Raw genomic sequence first — 19547 nt, 5'->3', positions numbered from 1 at the left:
GTGCATCTTTGTTTAAAATTGACTGGTCTGCAGGTCTGATCTGACTCCCTCAGCTGACCCTGACCACAGGGCCACGTTACTATCGCGATCATTACCTTTTGTAAACACTTCATAATAAATGTATCAACGGCAGAATCGTCTGGATTACAATTTTTACCGTTTAAATACTTTAATATATAAATACTTATTACCGGTTAGCTTGTAATAATAATAATAATAATAAACTTTATTTACTGAGGATAAAAAACCTGTCCCCTTATATCAAGGAGTTACGTATGCCAAGATTTTACAGCCGTTCAGATTGTTTGGTATTTTATATTCTATAACTTTCGAGGTAGAGTCTGAGCTCGAGGATTGGACCAGTTTTTGTAGTAGATGCACATGGTAATAGGGTTAACATTGTTTTATAATCTTTAACTTAAGCAGGACAAAAAAAACCTGTTCAGCAATGCTAATCTTCTATAGGAAAATCGGTAGGTAATTATCAACGGTACGATAAATATAATTTGAGGGAAAACAATTGTCAAAATCTCCTCAATTACACGATTATGACAGCAAAACAATATAAGGTACAGTATTTTTTAATTCATTTACTCATTTTGAAAATAGTTTTCCCTGAAAACTGGACAGATATTTTTCACATGAATATCGTAGCCCATATGCCTTTAAACATTTTTCGTAGTGTGGTCTAAAATACCATACCAAACATTTTTTAACCGTGTGACACACAAGGGACATACATAGCAAAGACATTAATTAATACATGCACATGTACGGTGTACATGTATATATACCTACTATCTTCTAATGATTTACGATACAGGTAAATTCCATGTTGTTCCTGTCACATGACTTTTTTGTTTTTTGCATGCATACAGATATGTTCAAATTGATCTCTATTTCGTGAAGTCATAAAATCTCAATATCGATTGTCTGACATTTACGATAAGTTTGGACGCCATGCAGGTTTATTTCAACATACAAAATTAAATGTAAAGTTATTGATGTTCGTTAACTCTTTTTGTTATTCTATTTTTAGATGCACCATATTCATCCAATGATAAGCCGAGTTGGCCAATATATATTTAGCAGTAATAAATATATATATATGGGTAGTCTAATTACTTAAGACAAGGGCTTATAGGATAAATAGTCATATGAAAAACTAGAATACAAAATTCTATGTCAAATGAATTATATCTATAAAGAGATAAATACAAATTACTGTCTTAGAAAAGTGATAAAAAAGATCAACTTCACAGCTGACAGATGGATGATTCAGGGATGAAATGATAAACGATATGAAATGATTTTTCTTTCCAGACAATTATTCGGAAGAGTGATCACCATGCACTCGGCCACACAAGAAAATAAATTCTATATATCTTCTTTTAAAACATAGGCCAGACTTCACCTGACAATTATTCGGAAGATATGATAACCACTCCTTCGCACCAGAAAAAAATTCTAAAATTTCTTTCAGTACGACTAGATCATGTTTCATTGACAAACCCTTTCGAGAGAATTATCTCCCTTGGCAACTGTGGCAATGAAGGTTAACATAAAGCTATAAATGGAAACATACACTTCACATAGATGGTGAAAATTGAGGAAAAAATAAATTAAATCTACATAACCCTGCTTATGTTCAGTTGTGAAACTGCAGGTGTATCAAGTCTGATGGCTGTGTATATTAAATTTATTTTCAATGAAGTACAATGTAGCTAGGGCTGACAGACATCACACCATTCCTGTTGGTTTAATAGTTCAAAGTCACAATAAAGATACCATAACAAAGAGCGCTTAAGAAGATGGGACAATTTAAGCCACAGACAATATAATTAATAACTCTGTATATCCCAATAGTGATGCAGGTTAAATAGTTTTATGTGACCTTGACCTTAGACCTTCAAACCTCAAAACATTCAGATTTCCTTATAAAGGCGAGTACAGCCATTTTGTGGAATTCCAAGTTCCTCATGTCATACAAATGCATAAAAGTTACAGACAATTTTCCTATGGAGGTCACTGTGTTGTTTACTTCTAAAAACAAAAAAATAAACAAAGTTCTTTTTTCCCGTGAAATTTGTAGGCATAGGTGAATTTTGCTTCAAATAGAAAAAAATTTAGCAGAGCAGCTCAGAGTGACTTAAACATTAATACTGTTTAATCTGAATTTGTTTATCTTAAACTTGATACTAGAATCCTCCTCCTCCTTCTGGTGCTTGATTAATCTAGCTAAATGTCAAGAAGTCATTTGTACAGATGGCGGGAAGTACATACAGATGGACTGGAAGACAGAGAAGGCTGTTCCAGTATACCCCCTCCAGGCAGACAGATAGACAGACAGAGAGGGCTTTTCCATTAAACCCCCTCCAAACAGACAGTTTGACATACACAGAAGACTATTCCAGTATACCCCCTCCAGGCAGACATATGGACAGACAGAGAAGGCTGTTCCAGTATACCCCCTCCAAACAGACAGATAGACAGACAGAGAGGGCTATTTCAGTATACCCCCTCCAAACAGACAGACAGACAGAGAGGGCTATTCCAGTATACCCCCTCCAAACAGACAGACAGAGAGGGCTATTCCAGTTTACCCCCTCCAAACAGACAGAGAGGGCTATTCCAGTATACCCCCTCCAAACAGACAGAGAGGGCTATTCCAGTATACCCCCTCCAAACAGACAGAGAGGGCTATTCCAGTTTACCCCCTCCAGGCAGACAGATGGACAGACAGACAGACAGACAGACAGACAGACAGGCAGACAGACATAGAAGGCTATTCCAATATACCCCCTCCCCAACTTCACATCAGTATCTATATGGGTTAACAAACATCTGATCCTCAGTTTTACCTTCAGATCTTACTAAGTAATAATAATCTCCGAACAAATCTTCACAGCATCCTTCATCTCCTAAAACACAGAAATCTGTGATTTATAATACATCAGATTTTTTAGGGGTTTCTTAATTCCCACTGTGAGAGAGGTAAATAATTTCCTAGGCGGTCCATATGGTATCTTCTTTTTGCCTCACGAATTCCATCATCACAAGTTTTATCAAATTTAATTATTGTACAGTGATATATATATCTAATATATAATATCCTTACTTATGATTTCCAAGCATGACCTACCAGTGACTTCAAAATGATAGTACTTAACATTTTTGGGATTTTTTTTAACCTGACAGGGAGAAGATATGTACATTAATCATCGTTTAATATGCGAGCTTTGATAAATTGTTACAACATCTGACATACATTCAGAATATAATGGTATGATGTTATATTAAGATAAATACCGTATACTAGCTGTTTTAAACTAGATTGTTCAAAATACAAGAATTATATTATTTGATTATTTCAATTATACTTCACGCTGAGTTTGACTCCAGAAGGAGGTCATACTGTGACCACAGAGTTTGTTTGTTTTTGTTTAACGTCCTATTAACAGCCAGGGTCATTTAAGGACGTGTCAGGTTTTGGAGGTGGAGGAAAGCTGGGGTACCCGGAGAAAAACCACCAGGCCTACGGTCAGTACCTGGCAACTGCCCCACGTAGGTTTCGAACTCGCAACCAAGAGGTGGAGGGCTAGTTTTAAAGTGTCGGGACACCTTAACCACTCGGCCACCGTGGAACTCCTGGGGTAAATCCACATGGTCCAGCAGCTACAGGTGACCCCTACTTACAGATCTGATCGTGGAATCGAACCCTGATCACCATAATGAAAGGCAAAGTGTTCTAATCATCAACAAAATAAACGTTGAGTTATGAAGGTTTGTACTTTAAATGGTTATGGAAATCTCAGTTTACTCAATAAATAGCCATTTTCACATTGACAACTGTACATATATAGAGATATTTGAATTCTAATACTGAAAATGAATTAAAATAAAATTCTAATGAGCTATCTTGAATGCCTCTGCAATTCCAATGCTGTTGCCAGGGAAACGCCGTCCACTCAAGGTCACCTCTCAAATCCATTTTGAAAATTAGATGAAGCAGCTGGTAAAGAATTATTGTGGAGATGAAAATCTGATTGCGAAAATCATTTCTCTATTTGATAGCATTGTTTCTTTTCAATTGGATTTTGGCTGGTTCTAAAAGTTACTCCACATTGATTCTCTGTAAAGAGCTGGCACTAGAAACTGTAACTGGTTGGGTAGTGTTGGGTACTGCTCCAATCTATTGGTCACAGACAAAAATTGCAGCGAAAAATCTGTTCAAAAAGATCAATATCTTGAGTTCTTGCGATGGAAAATGTGTTCATTATAATCATAAGGTATTTGTATATTGAAAAATGAGTTCATTTAGATTTAGAATTAGTGTACTGAAAAATAATTTCAAAAGACTTTTGCTGCTAATAAATGTTTTCATCCGGAAATCCTGTACTATGAAAAGTTGTGAAAATAGAAGGTTATGTATATTTCAAAAATATATATTTTACGTATACTTTTGGTTTGGTTTGTTTTTGTTTAACGTCCTATTAACAGCCAGGGTCATTTAAGGACGTGCCAGGTTTTGGAGGTGGAGGAAAGCCAGAGTACCCGGAGAAAAACCACTGCCCTACGGTCACGGTCAGTTCTACAGTCAGTTCCTGGCAACTGCCCTACGTAGGCTTCGAACTCACAACCCAGAGGTGGAGGGCTAGTGATAAAGTGTCGGAACACCTTAACCACTCGGCCACCGCGGCCCCTTACGTATACTAGTAAACTGGAGTTGGATTTTGGCCATCATCTCGGGCTAAGATAACCTGTTTGAACTACCTATATAGATACTATCTAGATTTTCACTTAATTGTTACATTATGACATTCAATAAATCAAGGGTACACATCATTCTCCCACGGCCACCCAGTTGTACAGCTTCCTGTATAAAAATCGTAACTACAATAAAGATGCTTTTGATATGCTATAATAGTAATTAGTACAATATGCTAATTAATGATAACCTTTTGTCCTGTGAAACGTTATATGAACATTAGCTATGAACTTCTGTATAAAATACACCAAAACGATTTGTAGCTCCAGTATGAAGGGAGATATCGCTGTGAATGAATGTAGGATAAGATCTTGGCCTTGTGATGTTACTTCTCCACCCCCTCCCCTCCCCTCCCACCCCTGGGGCTGTAACACTGATACTTGCTTTGTATTTTGTATCCATCAAGAACCCCACAGATTGTACACGAAGTTGTGTACTGGAGAGTTCAATGAGAAGAAAGAGGAAAGGGATGTCAGAAGGTTGGATACATACAGCCATAAAGGTTTATATAAGACATCCATACATCACCAAAGGAAAACAAACAGCTGCCAAAGTATTTGTACCACAACATGTGAATACCTGAATACTCCAGATAGCTTCAATAGCCCCTGGGGAGGGGGAAGTGGAGACAGAAGGGAGAAAGGGGGTAGAGGGGGAGGGGGAGGAGGAGGGGGAGGGAAGACAAAAGGGAGAAAAGGGGAGGGGGGAGACAGAAGGGAGAAAAGGGGGTAGAGGGGAATGGGGAGGAGGAGGGGGAGAGGAGACAGAAGGGAGAAAAGGGCGAGGGGGAGGTGGAGGGGAGACAGAAGGGAGAAAAGGGCGAGGGGGAGGGGAAGAAAGACAGAAGAGAGAAAAGGGGTAGAGGGCGTGGGGGCCCTGGAAGACAGAAGGGAGGCAAAGGGGGTTGATTGGGAGGGGGGCAAAAGGGGGCAGGGGGCTGGAGGGAGGAGAGACAGCAGGAAGGAGAAAAGGGGCAGACGGGGACTGGGGGTGCTGGGTTGGGGACAGGAAGGAGTCAGAAACAGGGGGAGAGAAGGGGAGGAGACTGGAGTAAGGGAACTGGAAGGAGGGGGACAGAAAGGGGACAGAAAGGAGGAGTGCTCTTTCTACAAATGTAGTGGGATGACAGGCAGCACCAAAACTGTACCAGCTAGGTGCACACATAACCCTCCTATAGCTAGAGCTACTGAATACACACTATAACACAGCTTTGGTGCAGTAGTGGTTTGATAAGATCCTCTGTTGTCACAACATCCCTACATCTGTTATCTCAACACTACAACAAGATACTGGGATCCAACCAGCATTTATAGTCAGATTTCTGAGAACCCAGATTGTTCCATAAGCTATCACAAGCAATTGATTGACAGATTATTTTTCCTGATAATACATTTTCAAGTTTTCCACTGTGATCTCAACATGTATACAATCTGTTTATGTCAAACCTATCACTTCAAGTATAGCCTGTGTTAACAGTTTAATCCTTTGTTTATACAGGTGTTTTTAAAAGTTTTGCTTAAATACTAGTACATCCTGAATATCTCTTGACTGGTCTATTTTTAGCTAATAAAATATTATTTAGGCATATGAAAAGGTGGAAGTAAATTCATATTGAATAAAAGAGTACCGATTATTTTCTGTCATCTTGTAGTAGTAGCTGGTGGCTACCTCACTGTACAAGATAGGGGAGATCCATCACACGGCATCCAGGGCAAGGACACAGCCAGATCAGACCACCAGTCAATTTCTTGGCTAAGCTATCATAGCCACATTTAGGCAGAAATTTAGTTTAACTAGAAGATGTCTGCATGATGAGCCCTCCCCCTCCCCATCCCCCAAAAAAGGTAACCTTTGATCCCTTTAACCATGACCAATTGACCAACAAAATATGATCAGGTATGGAATCTTATGTTATGATACTATGGCTAAAATTGTAAATTTAAACCAAATATGTTGATGTAGATTTTACAAGCTATGTGATTGATTCTGAAAGGAGTGGGACATACGGTCAGATGAATGTTACATGGGTACCACACCCCAACCCATAATTAAGGATTAAAGTATCTTTTTTTGGTGTCTATGGTCGATATAGATGCCAGAGCTTTGCAAACAAACGTGACATTGTGCTAGCGCACACTATGACATGTTTGTTTGCAAAGCTCTTGCATCTATATCGACCAGAGACACCAAAAAAAGACAGTTTAACGCTTATATTTACATTCTCGACATATTCGTTTCGTTATATTTGAAAATTAGCATAAAAAATGCCAATATTCAGCGATTTCATCAATGGGGTTCGACAAATAGAACAGCCTGTTAAAAGTGTTTTTTCAAAATTCATTTGTCACGTGCAGATTGGCAAACAAAAAAGTGCATTTAAATAATACGAAAAAAACACAGTCTGTTAAATGTTTTTTTTATTATTTGTGTAACAATATTGTATAAAATGTCTTTTTGATACTTTTTTATTAACATAAAAAATGATTTATGTTAGTTACAAGTAGTTCCGGTGGGTGAATATATTCATGCGCAGCATGGATCGATGTCACGTTTTGGGTGTCAATTATGGTCACATAGACTGCAAATCTTTTTACTAAGTTGATATCGTGGCTTTGCCACCAAAATGTAAATATAATGGAGGGGATGACAAAAAAGAAATTCTGTACTAGACTTTCGCACTTATTTCTTAATCTGATACATGGCCTCAAATCCCACATTGGCCTTCATATGATTCTATATAATATTTATAGTAGGCCAAGCCCTGTAGTGCTGTCTGCTGACCTGTATGACTTGGTTACAGTCAGTTGGCCTATTGCTTTTACTCTAAATCAGGTTAAAATCTCTCCATCACTATCTAGCCTATGAAAAATTTAGCAGTGTTGATCACTTCGATTCTACATCAGTTACATGGACCAAATGGGTAGTACACCATGTTGAATTTCCTTAACCAAAGTTTTCATTATACTTTCTTCAAAATTCAAAATTTACTACTATTCTCTTACTATATAAGCCATGCTCTTTTGCCCCCGCCCTTTTCTGGCCTAGAAATGGTTAAAATTTGTTTAGCCATTCTTGAGTAGTAGCACTTTTTAACTTTGAATACTGATGGCTGGTGACAGGATATGGAAGTCACACTAAGACAATTAACCCCTCCCTATTCTAGCCTGGAAATGGTTGAAAATTGTTTAGCAATTCTTGAGTAGTAGCACTTTTTAAATTTGAATACTGATGGCTGGTGACAGGATATGGAAGTCACATTAAGACAATTGATCCGTCCCTATTCTGGCCTGGAAAGAGTTAAAATCTGTTCAGCCATTCTTGAGTAGAAACACTTTCTAACTGTTAATATTAATGATTTACAGGACAATGAATGTCACACTAAGACAATAAGCTGTACCTATTTTTTCTCTGGATGGGACAACTTAAAACCACACAGAAGAAAAAGCAATCATGAAAAGATGTTGACGCTTCAGTTCCGCAGATTCAGCCGACATAGCAACATAAAAAGCACTTTTATTGAATGAGGAAGATTATTTCTAAAAATTTGTTGCAGAATTACATGTTCCACTAAAACTATTTTAGATAACACTGTGGCTATTACAGCCCGGTGACTGAGTGTTATCAATCGCACGTGCCTGGATACAAATAGGAGTATCGTTACGATAGGTGTCGAAGGATCATTGGAATTTTGACTTTTTAACAAGAATCGTAATAATCAAATGTGTTAAGGTCCATTAACTTTTTTACAAAATGAGAATAAATGGATGAGAAAATGGTGGAAAGGCCGATGTGAGCTTCATGTAAAGTGAACCGTTCCTGTTTGAAACATGATACGTTATTATGACAACGATTCTGTTGGAAATGAAATGTGTCAAGAGTGTTAAGAAGAATTATCTGTTAAAATGTTATCGGTGTGAACCTATCATTGGAAATATGAATTCTTAAATTTGAAAAAAAAAAAAAAAAACGCAAAAAAAACGCAAAAAAAATACAAGTTTGTCAAAATTTCTGTGAATTAATGTAATTGTGTGAGGAAATATTTTTGCAATTGTGTGTGAATTACTTAGTGAATATTTAGATTAGCTACAACGAAAAGAACAAGTCCAGATGTGACGACAATGGAACACTTAGTCTTCAGCGGAATGAAGACCATTTATAAGCAGATCCACAACGGCAGAAAACATGTTATAAACCAACTCAAACAGATGCAAATTTCTTGTTGAGCTGTGTCTGTACAGAGAAAATTCAAAAATAATTTTTTAATAGCTGTAATTTTTTCTCACAAACTATATTACTACAAATTATTACAACATGAATGCTTTACTGTATTTCTGAGAGACTGCATGGCTACCAGTCCCTGAGTTTTTGTACAGAATAGCCCAGCTGAATTCTAATACCTTAGCATATCTCCCCCTAGTAAGTATCTCTAAGAGATAAAAATTGGTAAGTCTCCATTTTCATTTGCAAGTTAATATTCTAGAGAGAGGGGCCAGTGTATGTATTCGAGTGAGATCTCATATTCCTGACTTGAGATGTTCTAAATCATTTGGAAAAATTTAAATTCACATCAGAATTATACCTCTATATATATAAACAAGCTGAAAAAAGAAACGTAACTTTGGTTTTTCTTATATAACTTTTAGACATGTAGTCTAAATTCAATTAAATTTCACATTAAGCAGCCTCAATGCACTGTGAAAATGTTCTTCAGTTAAAATTCAGTTGACCATGACCCTGCTCGATGCTGTATGCTTTCAGCAGATTTTTCAAGAAAGCGTGCATCCACTTTACTCTTGCACCATTTTATTCATGGTAATCTTAGAGCATGCAGTAAGATATTGGGATCAGTGAGACCAAACCTTCTCTCTCTTATTATCCATCAAAGTGTTGTCGCGTTGTAACAAGTCCAATTCCAATTTCAGGTTTATCTTCTTTATTTTCTAATTCATCCAAACATACATATCCAATTTACACAATGTTCTCCTTTCTAGTCTCCTTTCTATTTCTGTATCTCTTATATCTCTGTTCTTTTATCTCTCTCTTTCTGTTCTTCTAGTTCTTCCTTTTCTCTCTGTTCTCTCTCTATTCTCCTCTTTTCTCGTCTCTCTCTTTTTCGCACATACATCTGACATACATATAATGATTCTCTGACCCTCAGAGAAGTCACCCTCTAAGGCCACCTACCAATCCACAGGTTGACCTCTGAATTCCCAGTACTGCATCAAAGTAACATTGCAGCAGAACACATGTTGCTAGGGTTTGTCATGACCTTTTGGCTCAAAACAAGGTTCCAGTTCTTGATTTGCCACCATACAGTCCAAATATGTCTCCATTCAAGCATTTGTGGGATGAGCTAGACAGTAGGGTTAGGTAGCGTGTCAACATCCCATATATGGTCACTTGACTCACGCAGAGGCCCTTATTCACTAGTGGAATAATATCCCTCAAAGGGCAATAAACACTTCAATGGGGTTAATGTTGAGGAGAGTAAAGCATCGACTGATGCCAGGGGTGGCACACATACTACTGATTCAGATCAGGAAACAGTGGAGGGTAACTTCTGTTTTAACAGTATTCACGTGTAAAAGTGCAAGGAGTAGTAGTGTGCAGCCAGCCGGGATCGAACCCGCGACCCTCGGCTTACTGGTCCGCCGCTCTACCAACTGAGCTAAAGGGAAATTCCCTCTAGCCGGAAGCTAGAAGGCGACCATACAACTGTGGACATTATTTACAATTAAAACCCGGCCTGCTACACATGCGAACACCCTCTGTGATAGGACAACAAAAATCATCAAAATGTATTCAGTAATGATGAAATAATCGAGAAACCCCCATCATGAACAACACATCACCAAAGACTCGTGTAAAATAATAACCATCGAAAATATCATTGGTTTGTTTTTGTTTAACGTTCTATTAACAGCCAGGGTCATTTAAGGACGTGCCAGGTTTTGGAGGTGGAGGAAAGCCGGAGTACCCGGAGAAAAACCACCGGCCTACGGTTAGTACCTGGCAACTGCCCCACGTAGGTTTCGAACTCGCAACCCAGAGGTGGAGGGCTAGTGATAAAGTGCCGGGACACCTTAACCACTAGGCCACCGCGGCCCCAAGTCCCAGGGAAGCAATTTCCTAACCGTGTCAACACGAGTTAATGATTACAGAACTCGTGATATCCATAACATTTGCTCAAGGCTACTCCTAGACGAAACACATATATGTAGCAGTTATAATGATATCTGAACATTTTAATACATTAGTCATGTTAAAGGATTTATGACACTTCCTCGTTAAAATATTGTCTATTTTAATTGATATAACTTTAGAATATGAATTGGAAAAATTCGAAAATATTATATGTACCACCCACACATGACCCTATAGGCTATGCTGATGTCATATGGTATCGTCACCCACAATATTGCACAATATACATTGCCCCATTAAAATTTCATGGTTGAAAAAGGTTTATGAGGACAATCGGCACATGAAAGTAAATGTCACATAAAAATTTAATATGACGGAGGATGTGGAGGCATGATATAAATTAAATGGATATCTCATCAAGTACGGCAACAGTGGGTAACATTTCAATGAAGAAAATCCCGGATCCTACAGTGAGCCAACTTTATACTTACCATCTCTGATCAAACAAGACATGTACAGCTGACCTTATATGTTCATATGTAAAGTTCGTTCGAAATCTATCCTTTACTTCAGGAAAAGTAGACTTGAGATGACTTTGTTAGCTTGTTGGTATCTCTCTAATACCTGTGGAACAAGCACACATAAACAAACATTGATGAGAAAGTTATATAGAAAATTTCATTGAAACTCATACCCAGTGATATACATTCGATTGAGATGGGCATGCAGACGACAGATGTGCAGACACACAGATAGATCGCCTCCTCACTAAATTTCTTGCTGTTTAAATGTTTCATTTTATGTAAAGGTAAAATCCTGTTTGATACAGCAACATAGACATATTTTCATTCATCAAACGTCCCGATCTTCCTAAAATCAAACAAACCATCCTCTCAACGACATTAATACACAAAACAAGACAGATAGATATGAATGATGTACAATGTATAGTAATCTTTCAAACAGGGGGAAAGTGGAAGTCAATCAGATATTTCTTTGAAAAGATATCATCTGAAAAAGGAATTTGAAATCTCATTTCCTGTTGAACTTGACCTTTGACATTGGTATGACCCTGAAAATCATGAAGCTCAAAGGCTTAATTACACATGTGAATTTTATGTGATTTTGCATTGAAATTGTGACCCCATCCAGAACCAGTTATACTGTGTTGCTGCCTACAAAACCTCACAATTTTCAGGTAACAGCTAATCAAATGTTACTCGCTATAGGGACACAATGTTATTACCTACTCAGTAAAACGGGATTAATACGAGAAATTTGAAATCTACTTCCATTTTTTTCATCTGTCTTTTTTATCAATCAATCATGCAGTATAAGCTTCACATCATTATCATAAATTATCATACGAAATATTCAGATACTGGTATACTTAATGCATCACCAAATAAATAATATGTATTCCTTCAGAATGACCGATATGTACATGTAAACATACCGTTCATTTAGGCCTAATTTTGCCGCTCACCTTTGCTTTTTATATATATGTGTATTTATGTGTTTTTATGTTCATTTTAATAAAATAATACTGAAGGCCACTCACAGAGTTAATTGAGCCCAAATATTTTTGCCATGATTCTGTGTCATTGTTATCTGTATATAAAGCAAACAAAGCTCGCAGCATTTATTGTATTTCTGTATTATTTCCTTGCCATGGGACACAGAGCAAAAATATGAAACTTCATTCAAATATATTGTACATAAATGTTTTTTAGTCTTCTGCATAGATATGGGAAATTCAAAATAAATGCACCTTCGTGAATTCAACTGCTTATATGATCTTGATGGAAATAAACTTATTAAGAACAATATTTACACTCAAATTTTACATCAACCAGTTGTATACACCAATGAAAAGGAAGGGATCCCTCAATTCGACTCACATGAAATTGATATTCTGGGTTGAGTGCTTGTGTGTGACAATTTTAACAAAGAAGTCGGCTATAATGACACAACAAATCTAGACAGCCAGCTTATAAAGCTCTACGAAATGTGATGTGTACGAAGTGTGGCCGTGTGATGTGTACGAAATGTAACCGTGTGATGTGATACCACCCCGAAATTGCTATCTGTCAGTCCACAACGAGAAAGACAGTCATATCACATTAAGCTGCACTAGAATTAGGACAGATGTCTCAAGTTTTAATGATGGAGACTCGGCTAAAGTGAGATCACCGAAGTGTAGCGAAGATTGAGAGTGACTCCATCACATGACCTCGAATGTGATAAGGAAGCTGGCTTCCATTTTGTAACTAGGAAACTTTTTTTTTCAAAACAACATTACATCCTTTCTGTACTCCGATTGGTCATGCAGAGAGTGACTCATTTCTCTCATACTTAAATCGTAATGTTTGAGATGTTTTTTTGTTTTTAATTTCATTATTAAGATTCATAGATTACATCATTCCTCCGCACCATTTGGGAGTACATTATGATCACAGGGGCTCGGTTTCGGGTTTTTGAGTAACATATGACATCAGTAAACAACCACAACACTATAAATTAAGTATTCCTATACATTCTAAAACCTTATAAAAATCGGGGTTATCAATGTATAAAAAAAGAGTTATACATCAATAACCCCGATTTTTTTATACATCAATAACCCCGATTTTTATAAGGTTTTAGAATGTATAGGAATACTTAATTTATAGTTTTGTGGTTGTTTACTGATGTCATATATTACTCAAAAACCCGAAACCGAGCCCCTGTGATTATGATTGGTTTTCTGGCAAACAAAATGTGCAATTTCTGGACATATTCCTACACCTAGACTTGCCTTTCACCTAGGGCGACTTCGGTTGGGACTCGAGTTGGGGGGGGGGGGTATAATAAAGATTAGATTTATGCCTTGGACAAAGCTTTAATTTACTAACATAATTGAGTTCTGGCAGATTTGTATTGACTGGTGTTTTAATAATTAATTCTGGTAGTATTAATCGCAGGACTATTAGCACCTCATTATATATAAGAAAGAAATTTTACAAGATTTGGTAAAATTGTCTCAGATGACAATACTTAAGCAAATTTTCCCTTTGCCTAAGGAACAAGAAGACAATGATGATTACCCGTTATGACAGCCTTTCTCTCTCAGTTTACAATAGTACATTGTAATTTTACATCTATTCACGGAATCTGGAACAAATATCACATCTTATCGATGAAAAAAATCTTGATTATTTGTTCCGACACCAGATATATTGGCATTGGCTTTTAAGAAAGTTCAGGAAAAAAGCAAATCCTGTCAAGCTCTTCCGGATGCTTTAAGAGATGCCACTAATTACTTCCTCCTTAATGACAGAACCAGGATCTATACACTCTCAGGACAATAGCTATTACTTGTGTAAGGTCACAATCTACAGGAATGGTTAGCTTATACAGCAGAGGAGTTCACCCTGGTGGCAGGCAGGGGCAGGCAGGGGCAGGGACAGACAGGCAGGGGTAGGCAGGCAGGCAGGCAGGGGCAGGCAGGGGCAGGGACAGACAGGCAAGGGCAGGGGCAGGCAGGCAGGCACGGGCAGGCAGGCAGGCAGGCAGGCAGGCAGGCAGGCAGGGGCAGGGACAGACAGGCAGGGGCAGGCAGGCAGGGACAGACAGGCAGGGGCAGGCAGGGGCAGGCAGGTAGGCAGGCAGGAGAAGGGGCAGGCAGGCAGGGGCAGGCAGGAGAAGGGGCAGGGACAGGCAGAGACAGGTGCAGACAGGCAGGGGCAGGCACAGGCAGGCAGGGGCAGACAGGCAAGGACAGACAGGCAAGGGCAGGCAGGCAGGAGAAGGGGCAGGCAGGCAGGGGCAGGCAGGGGCAGGGACAGGCAGAGACAGGTGCAGACAGGCAAGGGCAGGGAGAGGCAGGCAGGGGCAGACAGGCAAGGACAGACAGGCAGGGGCAGGGACAGGCAGGGGCAGGGACAGGCAGGGCAGGCAAGGGGCAGGCAGACGGATGGACTGTACATGGATAACACTTAGGGTTTCTAAAGATATGTTATTGATCAAAAGGGGTAGGACACGGCGCACAGGCAGATGGATGGAAGGACGGATGGACAGACATGGATACCACATGAGGATATGATATTGATTCAGACCTGAACAGAACATAACACAAGATAACTTGATTTAATTGTTACACAACCATTGGAATTTTACAGGTCTATCGGTGATATAAACCACAAGCAGAATAACGACTGCATAAGTTATACAATTTTATCAGCAACTACATAATATTTGCTGAATTTTAAGCACAACCAATTCACAACATTGTATAATGTATAAATATAATTGATGTTTACTTAGGTACCGCATTTATCCTGTAATAAGCTGAGTGGGTCGACATATTCAGGTACTAACTCTCGGGGGTGGGGGGATTATTTCGGGACAACGGAATGTAATTTATTTTCATTTTTATTGAAGTCCAATGAACATGGGTGGGCTTATTACCAGGCATGGGTTTATAACTGACAAATAGATATGGCAGCATTAATATTTCCTGTAAAACATCCCTGTGATAAAGTTCCATTACGCTACTCCAGTCATGTTGAAGGTAATTCTGACACAAGTGTAAAACTCCTTAATAAAATATTATTACTCAAACTGCATACATCAACATCACTAACTCCCGACCAGATAGCCGAAGTAATCATATAAACATGCAGCACATTCTAAACACTTTATTAATTATTCACCGACTGCCTGTAAATCAACCCTGCAGTTATGGTAAATATCCTTGATTTTGAAGGAAATATCATCCCATCTCTTCCAAAGAAAGTAGTAAATATGCTTGATTTTGAAAGAAATATTATCCCATCTCAGCCAAATAATGTATTAAATATCCTTAATTTTGAAGGAATTACCATCCCATCCCTGCAAAAGAAAGTAGTAAATATGCTTGATTTTGAAAGAAATATTATCCCATTTCTGCCAAAGAAAAGGGGTAAATATGCCTGATTTTGAAGGAAATATTATCCCATTTCTGCCACAAAAAAAAGTAGAAAGTATCCTTGTTTTCGGAAGGAAATGTTATTGAATCTCTGCAAATGAGAGACAAATTTCTCTTACCCTGGACAGGGATATCCAGTTTTACCGTGGTGATCAAGATTTTCTTATCTCACCCTAGGGAAAAGACAAGCTACACAAGCTCTTCTCACATTCTCAACAATTGTATTTCGTCGCATCAACAATATCATGATGTCATGCAACAGTACAATGACGTCACATCGTCAATTCGTCACATCAACATTTCCTTGCATTGATGTAACATCAATATTAGATACATAAGAGGGTAAACAGGGTAAGAGCAAAATAACCATTCACCCCCATGGAAGTGAGACAGGGAAATCTCAACCCTCGGGGTAAGATAATTAAGTTGCCGAACACTCGGCAAGCCTTGTGTTTGGCAACTTAAGAGTCTTCCCCTTGGGATGAGATTCCCCTGTCTCACCCCCAAAGGGGTTAAAGATTCTATTAGTCCTTAACATGGGGGCCGCCGTGGTTAAGGTGTACCGACACTTTATCACTAGCCCTCCACCACTGGGTTGTGATTTCGAAACCTACGAGGGGCAGTTGCCAGGTACTGACCGTAGGCCGGTGGTTTTTCTCCGGGTACTCCGGCTTTCCTTCACCTCCAAAACCTGGCACGTCCTTAAATGACCATGGCTGTTAATAGGACGTTAAACAAAAACAAACCAAAAGTCTTTTGAAGACTCTGAGAGATGTGGGTCTCCCCAGATAGACTGTCTCTCATGAAGACTCTGAGGGATGTGGGTCTCCCCATATAGACTGTCTCTCATGACAACTCTGAGAGATGTGGGTCTCTCCAGATAGACCGTCTCTCATGAAGACTCTGAAGGATGTAGGCATGCCCAGATAGACTGTCTCTCATGAAGACTCTGAGAGATGTGGGTCTCCCCAGATATACATGAAACATTCATGTTAGATAACTCTCTCTTTTACACAAGACAGTGAAATCTTACCCACTATTAAACCAGTGTTATATTGCTTGTATCTCCCTATCTCTCTGGCACCATAACATAACTGTTACGTATTTACTATAATGAAGTGGAGTTACGGATATCATATCATAGGCTACGACTCTATAATAACTCCCAACCTATTTGTAACTCTCCTTGCTGAAAACAATAAAAAGGTCTGTTTCAACAAGCACATGGTAGGTTTGGTTGTTGTCTCTATCAGACACAACAATGATGTTTGACCCAAAGTGATGTCATAACTAAAATGGTGTCATATCCAATTTTCATTCTGATGCATCAGCCACAAGGGAGGTAATTCTGTTGTCAGCTAGAACTGTAAGCCAATGGCTAACTTATAACTCGGCTACCCCTTATTGGTAACCATGGCAACCAAATGATATTTATTGTTCTGGAAAATAGCAGCATTGTATTTGCTATCCCTCAAAACCCTTATATAACAATTTTCAGCTTAATAAGACAATATTTTAGTTTTCACCAATCAGAAGCCTCTATTAGGGTTTCCATAGTAACATGCAAAAATCTGATGTCTTAAATAATAGGCATTAATACATTACATCACTTGACCAAGTTTGAATGAAATCAAATTGATCTACAAGGTGAGGAGCTATCAGCCATAACACAAAACCTGTGTATAGCGTCCTGGTTACCACGGCAACCAACATTTCAAAGAGAAAAAAAACCTGCATGCACATCTTCACATCTTCCTTATATTCCTGTGTATTTTTATTGAATTTGGTTGACTATGACTGGAGGAAGTGTCTGGACAAGTTATGTCTCACTAATTTGCAGCAAGGGCCATAACTCTGGTAAAAAAAAAAATTTCAGTTATTAAAATTCATGCATAGCTTCATTGGGGTATGAAGAGTACCCAAAACCTTGTCCAGTATACTAGACAACAGGGAAGGGTGTACCCAAAACCTTGTCCAATATACTAGACAACAGGGAAGGGAGTACCCAAAACCTTGTCCAGTATACTAGGCAACAGGGAAGGGTGTACCCAAAACCTTGTTCAGTATACTAGACAACAGGGAAGTGAGTACCCAAAACCATGTTCAGTATACTAGACAACAGGGAAGGGGGTACCCAAAACCTTGTCCAGTATACCAGACAACAGGGAAGGGAGTACCCAAAATCTTGTCCAGTATACTAGACAACAGGGAAGGGAGTACCCAAAACCTTGTCCAGTATACTAGACAACAGGGAAGGGTGTACCCAAAACCTTGTCCAGTATACTAGACAACAGGGAAGGGGGTACCCAAAACCTTGTCTAGTATACCAGACAACAGGGAAGGGAGTACCCAAAACCTTGTCCAGTATACTTAAGACAACAAGGAAGGGAGTACCAAAATCTTGTCCAGTATACTAGACAACAGGGAAGGGAGTACCCAAAACCTTGTACAATATACTTAAATGTGAAACTATTACTTCATATAGAATTTCAATTTGAAGCAAAATGTCATAGAAGTGTTGAGAGACTGTGACAGTTAAAAGCTTAAGTTCGCTGACACATCAGTCATGAAAAAAATACTGTAATGATATTTTCCTCCAAATCCATCAAAATGGACGACTCTGAGAGCTGTGACAAAAAAAGCTAGCTGCTATATTACCTACTGGTAAGTCTGGAAATCTTACGCATCTAGGATATTAAATGTCTGTCGAAGATCGTTGTACGTTTTGTGATGAATGACTTTCAGAGAAGTCAATTAACATTATCATCTTTTTTCTCGAATTTACTAAATCTAGAATAATGCATTAAAAGGAATTTTAATTGCATTTTTCAGACATGATCACTGTCCTAAATTATTTCAAATTTCTAAAAAAGAATTATCATTTTTAGTCATGAGTTTTTAAGCACCTTTGACTGATATGTTGAAATGGTTGATTAATGAAATTGTCTCCAAGGAGATATGGCACTGTTTTAATGAGTGAGGTATGTTCCTTCGATGGGAGGGTTAAAATACTGACATAAAAGAGACAAATATTCATGAAAGACAACAGATGATTCTGTTATGGGGAGATATTCTGTGGGAGAGCCAGGGGAATTTTATATTCAAATGATACAATATCTAGTTAAGAAACTTCTGTTCTAGGGAAATATTCTGTGAGAGGGTGGCGGGAATTTTATATTCAGATAATACAATATCTAGTTAAGAAACTTCTGTTCTAGGGAAATATTCTGTGAGAGGGTGGCGGGAATTTTATATTCAGATAATACAATATCTAGATAAGAAACTTCTGTTCTAGGGAAATATTCTGTGAGAGGGTGGCGGGAATTTAATATTCAGATAATACAATATCTAGTTAAGAAACTTCTGTTCTAGGGAAATATTCTGTGAGAGGGTGGCGGGAATTTTATATTCAGATAATACAATATCTAGTTAAGAAACTTCTGTTCTAGGGAAATATTCTGTGAGAGGGTGGCGGGAATTTTATATTCAGATAATACAATATCTAGTTAAGAAACTTCTGTTCTAGGGAAATATTCTGTGAGAGGGTGGCGGGAATATTATATTCAGATAATACAATATCTAGTTAAGAAACTTCTGTTCTAAGGAAATATTCTGTGAGAGGGTGGCGGGAATTTTATATTCAGATAATACAATATCTAGTTAAGAAACTTCTGTTCTAGGGAGATA

The 19547-nt window shown here is 38.3% G+C and overlaps 2 protein-coding genes across 2 annotated transcripts in view; one reads left to right on the top strand and one right to left on the bottom strand.

Moving 5' to 3' along the window:
* The window catches only part of LOC117326942 (excitatory amino acid transporter 2-like), a 121677-nt gene that overhangs the window by 50457 nt on the left and 51673 nt on the right, over window positions 1-19547 (bottom strand). The window lies entirely within an intron of this gene.
* Window positions 6580-14886, top strand: LOC117326721 (spidroin-1-like). Its single transcript, XM_033883444.1, has 2 exons — window positions 6580-6612; window positions 14293-14886. The coding sequence occupies exons 1-2, from the start codon at window positions 6580-6582 to the stop codon at window positions 14884-14886; spliced, it is 627 nt and encodes a 208-aa protein (XP_033739335.1).

The sequence above is a fragment of the Pecten maximus genome, chromosome 5 (assembly GCF_902652985.1).
Source record: "Pecten maximus chromosome 5, xPecMax1.1, whole genome shotgun sequence".
NCBI classification, from domain to species: domain Eukaryota; kingdom Metazoa; phylum Mollusca; class Bivalvia; order Pectinida; family Pectinidae; genus Pecten; species Pecten maximus.
This window is presented reverse-complemented; position numbering and strand designations above follow the sequence as displayed.